At 38.1% G+C, this 22,286-nt stretch overlaps 1 protein-coding gene across 6 annotated transcripts in view; it reads right to left on the bottom strand.

Annotated features, from left to right (window-relative positions):
• LOC110114930 (zinc finger CCCH domain-containing protein 27) overlaps positions 1–21,200 on the bottom strand; it is a 61,595-nt gene extending 40,395 nt beyond the window's left edge. For 2 of the 6 annotated variants that reach the window (XM_020847982.2, XM_020847981.2), the window contains exons 1-4: positions 20,972–21,200; positions 20,498–20,661; positions 18,024–18,943; positions 16,296–17,531 (exon numbers count right to left, since the gene is read on the bottom strand). In XM_020847982.2, the coding sequence (XP_020703641.1) occupies positions 16,296–17,531; positions 18,024–18,943; positions 20,498–20,661; positions 20,972–21,027 (2,376 nt within the window). In that variant the 5' untranslated portion in view covers positions 21,028–21,200. The remainder of the gene's footprint in view (positions 1–16,295; positions 17,532–18,023; positions 18,944–20,497; positions 20,662–20,971) is intronic. The other 4 variants (XM_028699684.1, XM_028699680.1, XM_028699686.1 and 1 more) reach the window with 4 other exon arrangements.
• Positions 21,201–22,286: the final 1,086 nt, after the last annotated feature.

Raw genomic sequence — 22,286 nt, 5'->3', positions numbered from 1 at the left:
GCCCCACTATCAATCAGCACCACCACCTCCTTGTCCTCTATCTCTCCCCTCACTTTCATGGTGTGATTTGTAGTGAATCCCACCACTGAGTTCAGGGAAACCTCTGCCATATCCAAGTGTAGATTCTCCTCCTCTGTCTCTAGCTCACCTCCCTCCTCAGTTTCCTCGTCATCGCAGACAGTGAGAACCTGAAGAGTTCGGTCCTTGCACCGATGCCCTCGTGTGTACTTCTCATCACAGCGAAAACACAACCCCTTAGCCCTTTTCTCCTGCATCTCTTTCTCTGTCAGCCGTTTGAAATTTCAGCCACTTCCCCCTCCTGTCCTCTCCCTTGTTGCTTCCCGTGGTACTCCCTGGGCAATTTCTTTGGGGGCTAGGAATGTAGTCGTCATCTTGTAGGATCCCCCAAAGCTACTGCTATGAGCTCCCCTCTCCAGGTGCTTCTGGTCATCCACTAGCTGTGCCAACCCCGTGGCTTCTCCCAAGTCCTGTGGTCGCATCACCCTGACAGCTGCTCTGATCTCCGGTTTAAGGCCCTTCATGAAGTTCCCCTCCAACACGGTCTCCGAGAGACGATCCAGCCTGCTCGCGAGGTACTCAAACCTGTCGCGATACTCGGCGACCGTCCCCTCCTATGTCAGGGCAAAGAACTGCTCGTAGAAGTCTCCTCCCCTACTGGTTCGGAAACGCTCTAGCATACAGTCCTTGAACTCCCTCCAGCTTCGAATGGGCCGCCTCATGTCCCGCCACTGGTACCAAGCTAATGCTTTCCCTTCCAAACACAGTCCTGCAGCTATCAATTTCTCCTCCTCGGTCAACCCATTGACCGCATAGTATCGCTCCACCTTGTAGATCCAGCCATGTGCATCCTCGCCCTCAAAGATGGACATCTTCAATTTCCTCACCCTCAGTCTCCACCGTTTCCCCTAAATCCTCCGTAACCCCCCGCTCCCCGAGGGGGAAAAGCTCCCCAGTGGTCACGACCTTCCCTCCGCCGATCATACCCATGTCCTTCCTCATACTCCTCCCTTCTCCTCTCCTCTTCAGCACCTCGACGGTAGAACTCATCCCTTCTCCAAAAAATTTCAGCACCTCTTCTCTCATAGCCCATGCTCATCTCCTCCCTAGAAAGTGGTTCTAGCGGAGGCATTCCGTCATTCCCGTCAAGGATCACCACTTCCGTAGTGTCCCTCCCCCTCAATGGGTTCGGGTTCCCGTATCTCCCATTGTCGCCGGTGGCTTCCCTTGCTTCCGATGTCGTCGAGTTTGGCTTGCCCTCCAACATCTTCTTCATCTTTTCCTCCAAGGCCGTGAACCTCCCATCCATCTTTTCATGGATGGATGCGAATTGATTTTGAAATTCAGCGGTTCTTTCTTCCAAATCGGTCTTCAGTTGGCCGATTTCTCCCTCCAGAACTTCTGCCTTCCTTCCAGCCATCTTTTCTCCCACGGTTGTCGAGAATTCCACTTGCGGAAGACGATTCCTTGCTGAAATTTCAGAATTTCAGCCGCCGATGGTGTCCCAAGACGATGCTCTGATGCCAATTTGATAGGAAATACTTGATTTCAAGTATTTCCAAATCACTTCTATAGCAAATCTTGATGCAAACTGCTGTTCGCAGCAGGAAAAACAGCAAAACAGTGGAAAAACAGAGAAAATCTGAGAGAAATTTGGAGAAACAACTTGTATTTTACTAGTAGATGCAAGAAAAATAGCAAAGATACAAGGATCCTCTATTCGAGAGGAGGATCGCACTCTCCCAATCTCTAGAATTCGTTCTAGAGCCCAAGCCACCAAGCAAACCCTAATTCCAATCAATCAAAACATGCACAATCCCTAATTCCCTCATACAATTTAATACCCAAACCTTCCTAATATAAATTCCCTCCCTGAACCTCTTCTCCCCACTCCGTTTGAATTTCCCCTTTATTCAATTAGTGGGGCCCGCTCCTTTTGAACGGAAGAGGCAGAGGAGGCGGAATACTTCCGTCTCCTATAAACCAGCGGCCCTTGGGCCAGCTGGTTCTAGACCGGTTCCAAGTGAACCGGTCTAACAATATCTTATACTCAACTAGAGCTTGTGATGAAACAGCACTTCCCAGTTTTCTCATTAGCATGTGTGTGAAACGTTAAGAACAATGCAGGATTTGTCTTTATCACGCATACAGCATACTTCAATTATTTCCTCTAAAGTGGCGGTGAATGTTAGTTTTCCGTTTGTCCTCCCATTTTTGGCTTCTTTTTTTGTATAAATTCCAGCAATTCATAAACTTATGCCCTAACCTTTTGCAAGACTAGCACAAAGATACATTATATTGGTTCATTGTACTTGGATTTTCAACCTTCTCATATACAGTTGTAAGATGGGCTTTTTGTCCAATGAAAACTGAAAAGAGAATTTTTTCACTAAAATGCAATATCTTTTGTGCTAGCTTCAACGACATCAATAAATTGCAAAAATCTTAAATTTTGTGCAAAGACTTCCAACTACAACATGTTTCAAGAATACAATTTTTTGCTCAATAAACTTTATAAAGCTGTCCCTGATTTCTAAATTCTATTGTATATTCTTATACATTGTGCTTACTATTCGTAGAATTAATATTTTAATAACCTTTCAAACTCTGATCATATCAAGATAGGCATGTCATAAATTTCATATTGTGAATTCGACTACACTAAAGTATGTGAGGAAAATTTCAAATAAGCAAATGCAATTTTCCTTTAATCTAAGTAATCTTAAACCATAATATATATTTCTAAAATATTAAATCAATTGTCTATCACCTCAGCTATGATTGTGTTATGCTTGGTTCCTCTGAATCGGGACCCAACTGGAGAGCTGGGCGGTTCTATTGAAGGGAGTTTGGCCACCCTTGTGGGGCCCAAGAAGGATTTAATTCAATATATTAGAAAGAGAAATAGAGGAATAGATTTAGGAAGGTTTAATGATAATTGTGAGGGAATTACTTAGGGAAAGAGTTCAAAATTGAGAGGGAATTAATTAAGGAAAGGAGGTTGATTTTGGAGGAAAGTAGGGGAGCCTATTTAGGGCGAACTATTTATTATTTTCAGATTATGCAATTGTTATTTCTGTTGTAGCTTTTCTTTGAGATTTTCCTAGCAAGTTGAAGATCTATGTGGGAGAGTCGATCTACCTCTCGAATAGTAGATCAATTGTATCTTTCATTATTGTTGAAGTATTAATCAAAATCAGCCCTAATATTTGTGTTCTAGTAATTTCTTCTTCTCTATTTTGTTGTTTTCACTTCCAAATCGCATCAGATTGTTCCATCAAAAGAAATCTTCTTAGCTTTTTGTCTTGTTGATGGATTCTCCTTTGCAAGTGCTCTTCTATAAATATCTCCTTGCCTCGAGTGGTCTTGGAGTAGATGGTGTCACCTAAGCAACAAGAGTTTCAAAAACAACCAATATTATGGCATCTAAACAATCATTTTCTTGGCCATTTATCCCCTCAAGTTGAAGAAAATAATGCGTCTTGGAAGTAAAAATAGCAAACAAGAGAGAAGAAGCGTAGGAACACAAGATGATGGTTGTTTTTTAGATTTCTTCTTCAAAAGAAAAGCCATATACAACTAACCTACTATTCGCGAGGTAGATCAACTATCCTACAAACCCTAGCCACCACTAGGAGACTCACTAAATAAAACTAAAGCAAACACAAATTTTGCATAATCCCGAAATCATCCCATGGTTAGCCCTAAATAGGCTTCCCCAATGCCCTCCCAAACAGCCTACTTTCCCTAAATGATTCTCTCTAATTTGAATTCAATTTGGATCTCTTTCTCTAAATAAATTCCCCCCAGACAATTTTAATTAAAACTTTCCTAAATATCTCTCCTTTTATTTCTCATCCTTACATATTGAATTAAAGCTTTCTTGATCCCCACGAAGGGGGACAAAGCCCCCTCCCTATTCCCTATTGGGTTCGGTTCTTCTGAACCAAGCTGGAGCCTTCCGCCCTCAAAGGGCCTGGGCGTAACAATACTTACCCCCCAAAGATGCACATTGTCCTCAAGGTGGAAAGAAGAGAACTATCTCATGATTGTCTCGTATGGCTCCCATGAAGCATTATGTACCAGCAAATCCTTCCACTTGATTAACACTTCATGTGCCCATGTCTCTCCTCCGCGCATACCTTCTACTCCTAAGGGTTCCAAAATGACCTCCATGTCTTCTTTCAAACTCAAGGGCAGTGAAGATGTGTGTGATCTTCTATCGCCTTCCTCAGCTGTGAGACATGAAAGACTGGGTGCAATGTTAATGAAGGTGGTAGCCTCAATCAATGGGTCAATGCTCCAATGTGTTCCAAAACCTCATAAGGCCCAAAGTCTTATGGGGGATATTTCTCATTTCTCCTCTTGGCTAGTGCCTTCTGCCTGTAGGGGGTCTCAACTTTAAACAAACCCTGTCTTTTGGCTCGAAGTGTACTTCTCTTTTGTGCTCATCAGCAGTCATTTTCATGATCTGTTGGGCTCTCAATAGATATCCCTTGAGTTCAAATAATACACTATTCCTCTCCTCAAAGTACTGGTCTACATTGGATACTGATGTAGTGTTATGTCCATAATAAATCAAATGAGGTGGATCTCTCCCATAGAGAATCCTAAAAGGGGTGGTCTGTGTTGCTGAATGGTACTAGGTGTTGTACCAATATTCAGCCCAAACAATCCACTTTGCCTAACTCTTTGGTGTATCTGATATGAAGCATCTCAAATAGGTCTCTCTACTTCTATTGACCACCTCTATTTGACCATCTGTCTAGGGATAATATGTTGTGCTTTTCTTCAAGACTATCCCCTATAAACAAAACAACTCCTAGAAATGGCTAATACCTTGTCTCTGTCTAACACAATGGATTCTGAAAATCCATGCAAGTGCATCGCCTCTCGTATGAAAGCAGTAACCAAAGAGACCAAGGATGCAAGGGTGCTTTAGAGGGATGAAGTGTGCATATTTGCTCAGACAATCCATTACTACCAGTATCACAAAAAATCCCTCCGAACGAGGCAACCCCTCGATGAAATCCACCCTCACCTCCTCCCACACCCTCTCCAGCAAAGATAGAGGTTGTAGCTTGCTAGCGTCATGGCTAAGTACTTGTATCTATGGCGCACATCACATCTCGCTACCCAATCCTTTACTACTATGTTCCTTTTTTATTTAGTTATTCTTTTGTACTCAAGAGAGTAGTTATGACATGATTGTATAGATCCTAAGTAGTGTATATGATTTTTGAGAAATGAATATATATGTATATATTGATGTTTTGATCGATAGTTTTATTTTTGTTGCTATTGATATTGCTAAAAGAAATTAGTTAGTACTAGTTGTTGTTCATTAAAAGATAAAATAATATTATTTTCAAATTAGATTCTAGAGCACCACAATTAGTATCAGAGCAATACACCAATCGGAAGAGGGGAACTAAGTGTCATACAAGACAAATTGCAGCGCCATGGAAGCCACATCTTGAACCCTATATGGGACAAAGTTTTACATGACGGGAGCCACCACTTGAACTTGTAGGGGTCACCTCTAAAATCCTATCTGTCTAGTAAATGATTCTACAATAAAGATGATGACGAGGACGTCAGCTACTTAAGTGGGGGAGATTGTAAAACCCCTGAAGTAAATGAACTACAAGACTATATGATTATTTTATGAGTTTTAATTTAATTTTGATTTGATTTGAGTTTTGATTGTACGGATTTAATTTATATTATTTTTGTGCCTAAATCCTTAAGGGAAATGCCGGGGACGACATTTTCTTAAGTTTGGTAGATTATAATAGCTCATATTTTGACTCTGCCAAATATTTTTTTCTAAAGTCAATATAAATCCAAATCACAAGCCGTCTTCGTCATAGCATTGATATTGTATTTCTTTCATTATACCAATTTTTAAATAATTTTTTAGCACCTGCAAAAATTCTTAAAAAATTAACACTTGTCAGTACAAGTGGGGATTCTAGGCTTCTAGCACCATCTGGTGTCCGTTTTGCAAATAGATTCACCAAAATTTTCTAAATAAATTGATTTATTTTATGGGTATTTTTTTATAATTTTTAATGCCCAAAAAATTTTCTATGAATTTTTTCTTGAAAATTTGATTAATTATATTTTTATTTTATATTATATTATTATTTTATTCCAAAATATGTATTTCAATTACATGACTTTATTAATCCCTTTTTTCCCTAAGCATTTGGCTTAGAGAGAAATCAATTAGAGAATAAGAGAGAAAGAGACCAGATAGAGAAAGGAGGATTAGATTTGAAGGTAGCTGAGCGATTTTTTGCAATTGGCCCAGTTGAGAGATTTGCTCATCTCGTTGTAAGAAAAATCATTACCCTATTTTTTATTTCAAAGATTTTATGATTTGAAATATTTCCAATCAAATTTGTGTTTCCGTTACCAAAAACCGGGGATAATTTTGTATAGGTAAAATTTTCACCACGCAACTTTTTATATGTTATAGTTATCGAGATTATGAACATTTTGATCATTTAGCTTCTTTTACTTAAGGAGTTTCACATCTATAAACCACACAAAACCTCTAACTGTCATCCTTATTTTTCACTAGTAAAATTGGACATAAAAAGGGACTCATACTGGGCTTAATAATCTCTACCTCTAACATCTCTCTGATGAGCCTCTATATTTCATCATTCTGAATCTGCGGGTGCCAATACGGTCGGAAAAATATGAATTTTTGCTCAGTAGAGTTTTCTTTAACTACTGTTAAGGTAGTTTGATACTTTCTGAATTAAGATCAATTATATTTTATTTGTTGTAACGCATTAAAAATGAATGTAGATATGTGATTGAGATTATTATTATAGTACTGTAATAATAATTTATGTGTAAAAGACAAGTAAAGACTAGTTGACCTGTTGGTTGGAGACTGTTGACCTATACAGGATCGTGAGCTGATGGTTTTTCCTTTAAATACTGTGGTTTGGTATTATCCTTGACCGATTCACGTAATACACTGATTGAAAGTTATAAGGAGATGATTACTGTGCAAACAAGCAAAGAGTGACGACTCTGTTTACTGAGTCAACGGTTTATTGACATTGATACGATATTAAAAAATATCATAATAACAAGAATTCTTGTTATTGAGGCATTATTCATATTATTGTATATATTTATTATTAATATTATTATTGATTTACTGATACAAAAAAACATCATATAAACATTGAATTGCATTTTGGTGTAATGGTTGAAATTTCTTTTAAGAAACACCGCAGTTAAGCATGCCCATCTAAGAGCAATTCTGATGCATTTTAATTTGTCTTGCATTTTAATTTGTCTTGCATTATTTGTTTTGGACAAATTTAGTTATATTTGCTATTTTTATTTTATTTTATGCTATCCAATGATGGTGGTAAATCCAATGATCATGGTAGGAAAAGGATTGGGTTTGCTTACCTTGGGTTTGCTGGCTTTGGGGTCCACCTTATCCTTTGGGCTGTTTTCTAGTTCTATGGGAGCCTTGGCTGATTTCGGTTTTGAGCTTTAGTTGTTGAAATTTTAGTGGTGCAAGCTCATTATTATCATGTGAAGCAAATTAGGGTGATTGAAAAGAGAAGAAACACGGATCTCCTCTCTCACCAACTCTAACTGATCCTGACTTTGAATGAGAACCTTTTTCAAAGCATATGTGCCGTCATCTAAAGTAACATAAAAAAGATAATAACTCGTTAATACTTTATAATTTGGTATTCCTAAACATTTCATAATGAAATCTTATTTAGGTATCTCAAACAAAAAAGGAAATGATAAATTGAACAATCATGTCAACTAGAATAAAACATGACACGAAAGAAGCTATAATAAATCTCGTACTGCCACATCATCACTAAATGTTATTCAAAAGGCTAGTTTGGCAGATTTACTGACAATTTGATAATCAGGATTCGGTAAATTTGGAATATAAGAAGATTCTCCCTTATAATACTCTTTGGAAGATGGTTCTACTCAACTCCATTATAAATGTGATTATATAAGCAAGGTTTAAAATTGCGCAATTGGGTATTGAGGCATTTTTCACTCGTGAGGCGATCCATAAGTCTTAAGGCGTAAGCCTCAAAATCCAAATATTGCGTAAAGTGAAAAATAAAGGTTAAAAGTGATTTTTTTGTATAATACCCAAATAATATGTTAAATAATGACATATTAACTTTCTACTGAACTATAAAATGAAAAATTGACATACATATGAAATTAAAAATTGCACAAAACGTAAAGTAGCAAGTGATAAATTGCGTGAAATAGAATTGAAATCCAATATTACAAGAGCAAAATAACATTAAATATAGGAATTACGTAGAAGTATCTTATAACATCAAGTTCAACTCTAAATTCCTTCTTTCTTAGTTCTCTAGTCATCCACATTTAATTCTTAAAAAACTTTAACATAATTAGCAACAACTCAGAAATCATCTGCAATATGTATATATATATATATATATATATATATATATATATATATATGTAGCTCACCATATTAGCGCCAAAGCGCTCTACTTCTCATCCTCTCTCAACCCATTCACCACAAAATATATGAAATTTTCCACCAATAATGACTTAGAAATTCAACCTCGCGGACAGCAACTAAACCTCTCCATGTACTCTATGATCGTCCTCTCTTAAGTTAAGGCAAGGAATTGCACTTGTAAGCCTCCTTCCCGACTAGCTCGAAAACGTTCCAACAAGCAATCCTTAAACTCCTCCCATTAATGGATCGGATATCTAGCCTCTTTACATTGGAACCAACAAAGGGCTTTCCCCTCCAAACATAACCCTGTAGTTTTAAGCTTCTCATCCTCTCTCAACCCATTCACGGCAAAATATATCTCCACCCGATATACCCACCCATAGGCATTCTGCCCTTCAAACACTGACATTTTCAACTTCCTCACATTCGCTTCTCCGCCCTAACTTCCTCTCCCACCAATGGTCCCCTGCCCCCCATATATTGAGGGTGTGAATCTTATATTTCTTCCATCCGCCTCCCCTGATACAATCCCTATGGCTCAGCTCATCCACCACCTTCTCCGGTTGTCTACTCCCCTTACCCAAACGGCCTCCCATAATGATCGGTCACCCTATCACCTTCTCTCCATAAAACCTGCTATAAAACTCCCTTCATGTTACCCCCTTTCCGAAAATCTTATTATGCCCCTTATCGGAGCCCTAGGAGGTCGCTCTTAATGAAAGGAACAATCTTCATCGAACTTGCAATCTTTTTCCCTCTAGATTCAGCCAAGGGAATCTCGACTGGATCGTGGTGAGGGTTAGCCTTCAGAACTGTCAACAGAATTTTGGATTGCATCTCCATGAGCTTCCTTATCATTTCCCCCATCCTTCCAAATCGATTTTCCATAGAAAAAATATTTCTTCCATGGTCGAGAACTTCTCCTCCATGTCGGATTTGAATTGCTCCATCTCGCCTTCCAACACAATCACCTTCTTTGCTGTCATTGTCACCAAAAAATCTCTCTGATACCAACTTGATGCATCTTGAAAGTAAAAACAACAAACAAGAGAGAAGAAAAGCATAGGAACGCAAGATAATGGTTTTTTTTTTTTTTGGATTTCTTCTTCAAAAGCAAAACAAGATACAATTGATCTATTATTTGAGAGGTAGAACAACTCTACCGGAACCCTAGCCATCGCTAGGAGACTCAATAAATAAAACTACAACAAAAACAAATTCTGCATAATCCTGAAATCACCCCCATAGTTAGCCCTAAATCAGTTTTCAGTCATCCATGAAAAGATGGATGGGAAGTTTGTCGTCGTGGAGGAAATGTTGAAGAATTTACTTGAGGCTAAACCCAAGATGACAACATCAAAGGCAAAGGGAGCCATCGGCAGCCAAGAAAATAGTGAAAACCCTAATCCACTAAAGAGAGGGGAAAACCCAGTGATGGATATTTTGGAGGGGGAAGATGGGATGCCTCCCCTAGAGCCTATTTCTAGAAAAGAGATGAGCAGTATGTATGAAAGGATAGTTGCTGATTTTGCAATATGAGGGATTGATTTTGGCGTAGAGGGTGAGGATTGAGACAGAAAAAGAGGTGATTTTGACATAGGGTTTGGGTACAAGCTCAGAAGAGAGGATCGGGACACTTGGGGAGCATCACCCCTTTGTGGAATGGGAGGCTATGGATGCTTCAGAGGGAACGGAGATGATCCGAGAGTGAGGAAGCTGAAGATACCCATCTTTGAGGGAGATGATGAACACGGGTAGATCTACAAGATGGAGAGGTATTTCGCCATCAACGACTTGACGGAGGAAGAGAGGCTGACGACAGCCAGCCTATGTTTGAAAGGGAAGGCCTTAGCTTGGTACCAGTGGAGGGGCATGAGACGACCCGTATGGAGCTAGAGGGAGTTCAAGGATTTCTTGTTGGAACGCTTCCGAACCAGCAGGGGAGGAGACTTCTATGAGTAGTTTTTCAACCTGACACAGGAATAGTTCGATGGTAGAGTAACGGGAGATGTTCGAGTACCTTAATAACTGACAAAATGGCTACGGACGTTGGGAGATACCAAGGTAAATTGAGGAGCACTAATGATGGAGCTGATGATGGGAGGAAGAGTGGTGATCCGGGAGATGCAGGGTTGTCCAAGGTCATGGTGTCTCACAAAACTATTCTTAGGACCATACAGGAGGTGGGAGGACGATTTCTGGTGGTGCAGAGCTTGAAGGGGATTAGACTAGAGAAATGGGAGATATTCCTCTTTCTGTACAACCACTCATACAATAATTTAGTGAGGTCTTCTAGCCACTTTAAAGCTTACCACCACCGAGAGAGCAGGAATATGCCATCACCCTAAGGGAGGGAGTATCACCGAGTAGTGTCTGACCATACTGTTACCCTAAGATTCAGAAGGACGAGATTGAGAAGCTAACCCGGGAGATGTTGGAGGCAGAGATCATCAGACCGAGTGTGAGTCCCTCTTTCTAGCCTAGTCTTGCTAGTCAAGAAGGACAGGAGCTGGAGATTCTGTGTGGATTATCGGGCTCTGAATAAGGAAACTATGCTGAACAAGGTCCCAACACTAGTAATCGACATCGACGAGCTACTGGATGAGCTGTGTGGAGTAGTGGTGTTCACCAAGGTGTATATGAAGTCTAGTTACCATCAGATCAGGATGAGGGAGGAGAATGTCCCGAAGACTTCTTTCAAGACACATGAGAGGCATTACGATTCTTAGTGATGTCGTTCAGACTCACAAACGCTCCTGCCACTTTTCAGTCGCTCATGAATAGAGTGTTTAAACCAATCTCTAAAAGTTCATACTTGTTTTCTTTGATGACATACTGGTGTAAGCAGATCAATAGGGGAGCATGTGAGAGTTGTCTTGGAAGTATTATGGTAGCATCATCTTCGGACTAATCTGAAAAAGTGTTGCTTTGCACAGGTCAATGTGGAGTACTTGGGGCACATGGTCTCTTTAGGAGAAGATGGATGCAGATAAGGTGATGATTGAGGCAATGCAGAAATGGCCTCTATCTAGGAATCTAAGAGAGCTGAGAGGCTTCCTAGGTTGGACAGGGTGCTACATGCGATTTGTAAGAGGATACAACACCCTAGCATGGCCATTAATAAAGCAAAGAAGGATAGCTTATTATGGAGAGAGCGGTAGCTAAGCATATCATTAAGAGACTGAAAAAACGATGACCACAGTACCAGTTTTGACCCTACCGAATCTCAGTCAGGTTTCTATGGCAAAGACGAATGCATCAGGATATGGGTTGGGGTCGTGCTTATGCAGAATCACAAACACATAGCCTACTTCAGTCAGGTGTTGACAGCCAGAGAAAGATTGATGTCAATCTAATGAGAGGAAATTTATGGTCATTATATTAGCCATTCAGAAGTGGCGACCATATTTGTTAGGTTGGCATTTCATTTTTAGGACGGACCAGAGGAGCTTGAAGTTCCTTTCATAACAAAGAATGGTGATGGAGGATGTCAAAGATATTAGACTATGATTTCGAGAATAATTATAAGACAAGATTGAAGAATAAGGTGGCAAATGCCTTGTCCAGATGCATGGGGGAGCTCCAAGAGTTGGCTATATCGATTCCACTGATGTTGGATTGTGGAGTTATCAAAGAGAAGAGTATGCAGGATGAGTTGGAAAAAATTAGAGCAGGTCTTCTAAAGGAAGAGAACAGTCGCCCGGGCTACTCTCTAGAGGGGGAGAGATTGTTATACCATGGGAGGTTTGTGATGCCTTAGACCTCAGTTCATATCCCACATCTGTTGAAAGAATTCCACAAGAGCCCAGTTGGGGGTCACTTGGGTGTGCATAAGACATGTAGGAGGCTGGCAAATGAGCTATATTGGAAGGGGATGCACAACGATGTGGAAGAGATTGTGGCTCGATGTGAGGTGTGCCAGTGGAACAAGTACTTGGCCATGGCTCCTAGGGGATTACTTCAACCCCTAGCTCTATCAGACAGAGTGTGTGAGGAGGTCACCATGGGCTTTATTGATGGGTTTTACCTCACTCTAAAGGTTTTTAGTGATTCTGGTGGTAGTTGACAGATTGAGCAAGTACACGCATTTCATCCCCCTACGACATCCTTACATGGCAGTTACAGTAGCGGCCACAATCATCGGGGAGGTGGTTAGACTACATGAGATACCAGAATATATAATATCCGACAGAGACAAAGTATTCCTCCATCATTTTGAAGGGAGCTATTCAGGCTATAAGGAATAGTTCTAAAGATGAGCACCGCTTACCTTTCACAAAAAGACAGGCAAACAGAAGTGGTGAACAAGAACTTGGAGATATACCTATAGTGTTTTGCTTCAAAAACATCTAGGGTATGGGCCAAAAGGCTGGCTTGGGTAGAATACTGGTATAAAACTTCATATCACTCGGCCTCCCAGATGAATCCCTTCAATGTGTTGTACGGAAGAGACCCTCCCCACTTGGTACATTCTGGGCAGAGTCGCACACTAGTATCTGCAGAACAGTAGTACTTGGAGGAAAGGGATAAGATTCTGGAGGAGTTAAAAAGACACCTTCTGAGGGATCAACAAATTATAAAGAAGCAGGTGGATGGATACAAGGACATCCAATTTGTCGTTGGATATAGGATATTTTTAAAGTTGTGACCATACAGACAAAGGACAATAGCCAATAGAAAGAATGAGAAGCTAGCCCCAAAATACCTTGGCCCTTATGATATTTTGGAGAGGATTGGAATTGTGGCTTATCGCTTGAAGTTACCCCGACTGCTTCCATGCAACCCGCGTTCCGCGTATCACAATTGAGGAGAGCTATGGGGGATAGACCGATCCAAATTTAAAGAAGGCGCAACAAGGGAATTCTACCCCCATTTCTGCAACACCTTGATAGTGGGGTACACAAGCTTGATTAGGGGGAATTAATGGGTGATTTAGGAGGAAAAATTCAAATATAATGGATTGTTTTGGGATTTACCTAATTATTGTATGCTTAAGTATGTTTTGATGGCTAGGGTTAGGTTTTCATCTTTGTTTTTACTAAAATTTTCTGGTTCTTAGTTCTTGCTTGGGCTCTAGCAGCATCTAGATTTGGGAGAGCCAGATCATCCTCTCCAATATAAGATCCATTGTATCTTGTTTATCTTCTTATGTATTTTATCAATCTAAAAGCTATTTAGGTGTTTTGTCCACAAGATTATTCTCTCCCCTGTTCTATATTGTTGAAATATCAATTTCAGCCATCAATTTTTGCACTGGTTTTTTATCATAAATATATTAGATTTGGCTTATCAAGGTAGACCTAAAAAAACTTTATTAAAAATATTAGAAATTACCTTTCTTTATTAGATTTAGGTGAGATTTGACCCTTAACAGGGCACAATGCTGAAAAAGGATTCATGTAGCCGACACCACGTAGTGGTATAAAGGCTTGATGTTGTTGTTGCTGTACCAAATTGGTTTTTTTCTCAAAGAGAGAAAGATTGGAAGGATATGACTTCCATCAATTTTTTATCTGATAAGATAAACTCAGTCATCCAATTGCAATCATCAATGAATGTGACAAACATTTAGCTCTAAAAATATTAGAAATTTTTTAAGATTCCCAAATATCAAAGTGATTCGCCATAAAAAGAGTAAAGAATCTGGATTCACTTTCAAGAAAGGGAACTCTATGATGTCTAATAATTTGACAAGTCTCACAATGAAGGCTTTTAACATTAAAATTTATAAGAAAAGAGAGAATGCAACATGCGTTATCAGATTTTAAAAGAGGGAAGAACATGTCTATAATGATGGCCTCATATTGTGTCTTTAATTTGAATAAATATAAGTCATTATTGTTTTCAGGTAGGTGCAACCATCTTTTCTCTAGCTTATCCAATCATCTTGCCCATAATGAGGTCCTAAAACATATTAACGATTAGTAAAAGTGTAAGCTTTCTTGGGCTTAAAGTTTGAGATTAATCAGAAAACTCTTAACAACCTCAGCCCACTTTAGATAGTTTCTACCAGTAAAACGATACAAGGTTTCCGATTTTCACAATTCATGCTGATCTACTCTTTAGTCTTTCGAAGGAAAGTAAAAAAATTCAAACATGATGAGGAAACGAAGAATGAACGAGGAAAAATAAAAATTGGAAGGAGGTAACCTTTCTCTGATATCAATATAAAAAAGTTCTTAAAAAGCTTGGTATATTTATATCTCAACTAGGTATTTGTATACAAAGCTATCTAGAGAATAAATAAAAACTATACAATATTAAGGAGAAATAATAATTACAATAATTTCAAAAATAAAAATTATTATCAATACACCCTTTTGTATGTTATCCGATCACTTCTCCTTGCAACCTTCCTATTTCAATCAGTGGGAGCAATATGCAACTCACCACTTTGCTTGTTTGCATATGAATCCGTTGCACATGCCTTCCTTATTTAGCGCATGAATTTGTAGCTCATTATCTTCCCTATTTACCACTCCCGCTGGTCTTTAGATGGTCCCAACACACTTTTTCACCATAATCCACTAAATCAAATATTTTCTATTCAATCATAAATCTTTTCAAGATCAGATGCACCATTAGAATATCGTTTTGATGTCTCCTTTATTAAATTACATAACATAGCACAAAAAATTGCTTTCACAATATATATTCTTGAAGTGCAACAAATTCAATTCTCTTATACTTGTCTGGTTTTTCTAGCTTATGTTTAATTTCCCTCTCCCAAACCTTCATTGTATGTCACATGAGTTTGAACGTCTCATATTCACCAAGAGCCTAAATATCACTTTTCTTTTCAAAAATTTGTATCAAAGTAATTCTTCTTCAAGCATTTAATACTCTCTTAACTGCTAGGATTTCAATAAAAATATGTCACTAAAATTAGTCCAATATCACATATAATTCTCCAGTTCCTCATTATAAACCTAAACTTGCTTCTTTGTGATCTTCTTTTAAATTAATCAATCACATTTTCATCAATCTAAACATACTTTATAATAGATCATCAAGTTCTTCTAAGGAAATATCTTCTTCAAACTCTAAATCATTTCAAAACAAAATAACAATTTTTAGCTTACTTTGATGGTCTTCATCCAAATCATATTTGAAGATCATATTATCTTCAATCCTAAAAAATCTACCTTGACATCTTTGGGTCTCATTCTCCCAGCCATAATTATTTTAAACATCTCATTCTTTCCTTGTTAGTGCCAAAGTACTTTATAATTTATGAAGTCCGACACAGATGACTATCCTCTTTATAAAACTTATAACCTTCTGCTAATCATCGGATATGAATATTATTTAACATTTAATTAATGTTTAAAATTATTTCTTTTCAATAATTAAAATTTTCACCTTTTTCCAACAATTCTTTGTCTTGATTCATTTCAAGACTTTCCTATGTCAACCTTCTTAAAGTAACCAGACATTTCATTTTTCGTCTCTTAACATTCTTAGAAGCATTGGGTTTGTTGCAGCGATTAGGTACAGACAAATGCCCTAAAATTAGCAAACATTAAATAACACTTCATAACTAAATTTTGATAAGTCAAAAGAGAGTATCTAAAACTTATGTTCTCCAGGTGTCTGATAGGACAGTTTCCATTATTGTAAAGAGCAAAAAATGAATATTAACTAAGACATAAGATTTTAGCAGTTTTTTTGTTATTTAATCCTCTGAAGCCAGGATCATTTTGTAAAGCTAAATGCAATCATATCCATGTGATTCAAAAAATCAATATCAAGATGAGGATGTTACTTGTCTTTCAAATTTAACTAATTGCCGACGGAACTCATCACGCTTTTGAGCCAAAAGCTCCTGCTTTCTGCGAAGTTCCTCCAAAAGTTCCAAACTCTCCAGTTTCTTTTTTGGCGAAGTCAATGATTTAGTTCCGTTCAGTATAACCCCTTTCTGGGGTCCAACAAAAGGAACCGATGCTTCTACAAAATTTGTATTGCTTTCCCTCTGACTTGCCGATGAAAGATTCTCTTTTCCTATTTCAACAGCAGGAGGACGCATTCTTGCAGAATTTACTACCCCCTTAGGATATTGCAGAGGTTTAGCTTCAACACTACCACTATCGTGTCCCTCATCTGAAATTCTATCTCGATTGGCCCAGAATAGTTTGATGAAACGGTTTCCCATCACAGCCTCTGGAGAATTTAGAGCTGCTTCTGCCACTTCTCTTTTGCAGAACTGCACAAAGGCTTTTTCACTGTTTAAGGGTATATATATATCTATGACTTCACCAAACTTTTGAAAATGTGAAAGAAGTGCTTCCCGCTTATTGTTCTTCTGAGGAATCCCACACACATAGAGAGTTCGGCGTGCTTTTTGTTGTTTTCTTCCACCCTTATGCTCAAAATCAGTTCGTAGAGTTGAGACGGGTTGAGTGGTAGCCATTTTTGAACCAAACTCCTCAGAACTAAGAAGTTGGCTTTGATCTAAAGGAAGACTACAAGAAACCGTAGCCTCTTTACCTTCCCTCATCTCTTTTGCAGGATGTCCATCATCAGAATTATTAATCTCAAACTTTAAACCAGTTTCTGACTTACTCCCAGTTCCAATTCGGCCCCAAACTGAGGAACCTGCAGCCTGAGGTCCAATATTAGCTATCAAATTTCTGCTTGGTAGGTCACATTCATTGCCATCAGATAACTGTGAAGTCTTGCGAGAAGTATCACCATCCCATAAAGACTCATCTTCAATGTTAGCGGAAGGCAACCTCAGAAGAGCAGCTGATGAATCAATATTATTATTCCATAAAGGTTGGTCAGGATCATATACATCCGCTTCACCTCCCAAAGTACAGGTAGGACCATTCAACCTTAGTGTATCCTCATTTGCAGCAGATTTGCTATTTTTAGAAAGCATAGTTTTGTTTGCCATAAGAGTTGAAGACGTAGGACCAGCATTTAAGGGCCCCACACCAGCTTGTGCTCCGACTGCATGTGAATTAGGTATGGAAACTGGAAGATTGAATTGAGAAAGGCTCTGCGAATTGCAAAGAACCTCTCAGTCATGACAAGGAGAAAAAAGAGTTGAATATTTTTTATCAAGTTTAAGTGATGATAGGAAAAATAAGTCAATATTCTGTCATCAAATTTTACACCGCTGCAATAAAATCAAGCAAGTAAAAGCAAATGGAATCAGACTTAATGATTTACAAGAAAGTAAAGGCGAGATGGAAGCTCAGAACAAGGAAGGTGCTACCACTAAATGAAGAGAACAAGACAAAAAGTATTCACTATTCAGATAGAGGCATGACGTCCCAAAAATTGAACTTGTTACTACATAGAATGGCAGCATCATAACAAAAGAAGACATCATTTATGGTATGAAGAGGATAAACAAATCATAAGGGCCTAAGTTGGACTATCACAAACAATTAAAAGTTTCAGACTAATCACAAATGACAGCTAATGGAGTAGACATATTCACTATGACATGAAATCAAAAAGGTTTTAGAAATAAAGAAAATAATACCTGAACATCTTCAACAACAATCCGATTTACACCATGCTCCATTGGGCACATGTCACCTCTCAGGCAAAATCCTCGTTCCTCAAAATCTCTACACCGTTGTCTAGGCATGCCAATCTGCAAACCTAGTGGATGAAGCGGATCCATGATACCATTAGAAATCCCATGAATGAATCCAAATGCACCCCAAGATGCATTATGTGAACTTCCAGCACCTTGTAGGCTTGGGCCAACAAAAAGACCAGGATGAACTGGCCTCTGAGAAGCCATGTGTGAAGTAAAATCAAGCGAATCTAGTGAGTTGAATCTTGAATCAGGTTGGCTCCATGCAGCTAAATTTCTTCCTCTCCCACGTCCAAGAGAGGCCAGGCATACAGAAGTAGACAAATCAAGCCGAGGGCTAGGGTCAGTTCGAAAGGAAGTGCTTAATCTTGATCTGGAGTTTAAATCTGATGAAGAACGCATTGAGGGTGGGATGACAAAATGCCTTCTTTCTAATCGGGAAGGGACAACCCTATCCATAGAGGAACTGTATTCCTTTTGAATTTCACGGGATTGACTCCCTGCTTCCATATAGAGCTGCCCAGTATCAAAGTTTTGGCTTCTCTTTTTTCCAAGCCTCCTTATAGGTTGTTCCTGAATAGCATTATCAAACGAATTCTCACGAGCATCCCGCTTGCGATGTTTATGGTTGCGGTCATCATCATCATCACTGTTTTCTTTGTCTTCAGGATCACTAAGTGGTTCGGAAGAAGAAGGTTGGTTGTCTTCCTTCAATAAAAAACTTTTCATATCCTGAGTCTCCACTGTGGCATTAGACATAGATGGTTCAGGACTATTTGTGACATCCAAGTTTACATTTGTGCTCCGGAGAGACCCCCCTTGTAGGGCCTCAAACAACTTTGTAGTAAAAGACATAGAGCCTACCAAAAAGTAAGCAGTGGAAGCATCAATTATTTGAGATATCATACTTATAACTCCTACAACAGAGGGACTATATATAAATGAAAGGACTAATTTCCAATGAATTGAATTTTCATGAATATCAAAAATATCAACTCATATACCACATGTAACTTATAATAAACTTATATATCGCACATCGATACAATATGAGATTATTTGAACAAAAAAAAACTAAATAAGAGAATGAATAATCTTGATAATATAGTAAAATGCTAATTAATTTTAGAATTTTTTTTAAATATTTAACAGCATAGGTTACTAGGAAAAAAAGTTAATCTTACAAACTTATGCAATCCTTACACTTCATAAACCATCCAAACTAGGCAAAGAACATGGTTGAAGGCATAACAAAGCCATTTAAAAAAAATTAAAAAAAAAAACTAAATCTATAGTTTGAATACCGAAACACATGAATAGTCCAAGAAAATGTCACGAGAAATGTAAAGCTCGAAGAACAATTATCATGGTCATCTCAAAAAAAAATTTAATCTTTATCTTGTACTTATTAAGTACCAGTTCAAATTTCATCTCATTTTTGTGCTATTAAAAATATAAATCAACCTGATTTGCACCTAAAAGCAACTTTTGAACAATATGTAAACCGCATGGTTTCCATTTCTATCACGACTAAAGTATATGCTTTGAAAATCAAGACTGATGTAAAGGCTTGTCAGTCTAAATTGGCATGAATCGGTCATATCCAAGTGGTTTTATTCTTGAAGGTGCATACTCAAAATATGTCAATAATTAATTAAATAAGAAATAATAGAAGTTAATTTAAATTTAGCCACAATATCCGAGACAAACACCAATAGCGCGCAACTGTTTTAAATATTGTATGCTTAACACTAAATTCCAAACTAATTGACAAAACTACCACTCGGTTGCTTTGTTTCAACCATGGGATAAGCACAGTTGGGCAAAATGAAACAACATACAAAAAATATACATATGAAAAATATCTATACTAGTGTTAAAAAGAGGCTTCATATTCCACTAATAAATAATATATATTCCAAGGGACTTCATATTCCACTAATAAATAAGATAGGAAAAATGACCAAAATGGACCTATATGAAGGATCAAAATGTTCTCCAACTATATTAAAGAGCCATTTTCATATTTCATAAAGAGTTAAGGGATCATTTTAGTCCTTTTCTCAAATAATATATATTCCATTAAATCTAAAACCTGAATACAAAATTTTTTTTGATAAGCTTAGATGCTATATACTTTAATATTAAACAAATAAGATGCATAACCTGAAGATTCAATCCACAGAAGCAATGCCATTACTACAATAGTGCCATAGTATTATAGAAAACCAATGAGCTACCTCGAATTCTAACTCCATGGAATATGCAAGTTCACTTGTTACATCTTCGTAAAGTCAGCCTAAGATAAACATCAGCTGACAAGCATTGATTTATTTGTATGCCTAAAATTAATTACTAGGCATAAATTAAGTTTATGCAGACATGCCAAAATACCAAGCCAAGTTATAACATACTGTGGCCAAGAAAAACTTCCAGACGATCAGCACACATCTTCTGCAACTCTGCTGCGGGTACATCATTTTTCAACAATGCAACGACATAATCAGCAAGAATGTTAGGGTCTGCAGCAGTCCTACAAGCAATCCGTAAAGCCAATTTGCACCAAAACGTGTTAGAACTGAAAACAAACAGAGAACATCTAAATAAGCAGCCCGAACTATTCTAAGCGGATAGTTATGAACCTTGATCTACTCTAAAAACAGAAATTAAATAGAAAATCCAAAAACTCCTGCATTTGTAACAGTAAATTGTTGTAATAATTGCGAAAGGGACCGTAAAACTGGCTCAGACGCCTACAGCAACCTTAAAATAGTGGCAACAAGAGATTGTTTAGATATTTCAGAAAAAAAAAAAAAGTAAAATGTTTCACTCAAAATTATTAAATAGTAAATGATCTAGAGTTTAGGGAATCGAACGGGAGAACTTACAAGGGTTTGAGGTTGTTCGCGAGGTATTGAGACAGCGCCTTCTTCTCAAATTTCATGACAACAGGCGTTCGTCTCCCTCATCAGTGATCGGATAAGAGAAAATAGGGGGAGGCCAAGGCGAAAACCCTAGGTGACATGGCAGACCTCTTGTTGGAAAATAGAACAGCGGAGAGAATACAAGAGCGAACGCGAGAGAAGTGGCGCAAGACCGGCCGATGGCACTGTTGTAATAAATTGGGTAAGTAATTTATAAGTGATCGCATTTTAATCAATTACAAATGAACTTGGATTTGCATCAACTAGCTTGAATTAAGAAATAATTATTAGGTCCGGACACCTCTCGTAGCTCTACATTCAGACGTCAATAACATGTCACCACGTGCTCTTACTCTTTACCGTGTAGCCCGAAGATCCGACCTAGACCGGAACCCGGTATTACTATGTTGGGGTATTGCTCGGTATTGCTAGGTATTTGTCTTGACAGATTGGTATTTATTGTTATTGCCGACCAATACCGAGCAATACCTAGCAATACCCGAGTCTGTACAAATCAGCCAATACATAGCAATATTGGGTCCGGGTTGTTGGGTCGCACGGTAAAGAGTAAGAGCACATTGCGACATATTATTGACGTCCGGATGTAGAGCTACGTCAGGTGTTCGGACCTAATAATTATTCTGAATTAAGGGCTATTTGATTTAAAGGTTGAGAATTCATATATATTTTAAATATAATATAGGATGAATTTAAAATATTATGTGATAATTGTTAGGACACGATAAGAGACTTAAGGAAAGGGCAACGAAGGGGCCAATTGGTTTACTGATATTAGCAATGATTAGTGGTCACACAAGGTGTGGATATTCATTTCATGAAACTTGAGGTGTCAGTCATTACTCATGAGAGTTGTAGAAGCTATGTAATATTCATCAACAAGGTTGCGAGTTCATCCATGTTGAGATTGTGAGGTTACCAGTGTTGCGTAGTGAGAGTCACGATAGTCACATAGCATGAGTTATGAGGTGCCCAAAGTGTATTCCAAATTCACCAAAGTTGAGGAAATTTGAAATTCAACGAAAATGACCTAATTTATGTAATCAAAACTTCTTAAAATTTGCTTTGAATTTACTTTTCTTCCAACCAAATACCTAAAATTTTAAAACATATGCAATTCATCTACTTTGCACTCTTAATACTTATTGAGGACTAGAAATGTTTGCGGCAAGAAAATCAGAGTTTTGCTTCCTAACGAAGGTTATTAAAATCAGGCCGACAAGTTCAACCAATTGAATCGTGAACAGGTCGGCCAGCCGAT

This window comes from Dendrobium catenatum, unplaced genomic scaffold, assembly GCF_001605985.2.
Source record: "Dendrobium catenatum unplaced genomic scaffold, ASM160598v2 fragScaff_scaffold_133, whole genome shotgun sequence".
Lineage (NCBI taxonomy): Eukaryota > Viridiplantae > Streptophyta > Magnoliopsida > Asparagales > Orchidaceae > Dendrobium > Dendrobium catenatum.
Note: the sequence above shows the minus strand (reverse complement) of the source record. Positions and strands in the feature narration are given on the sequence as shown.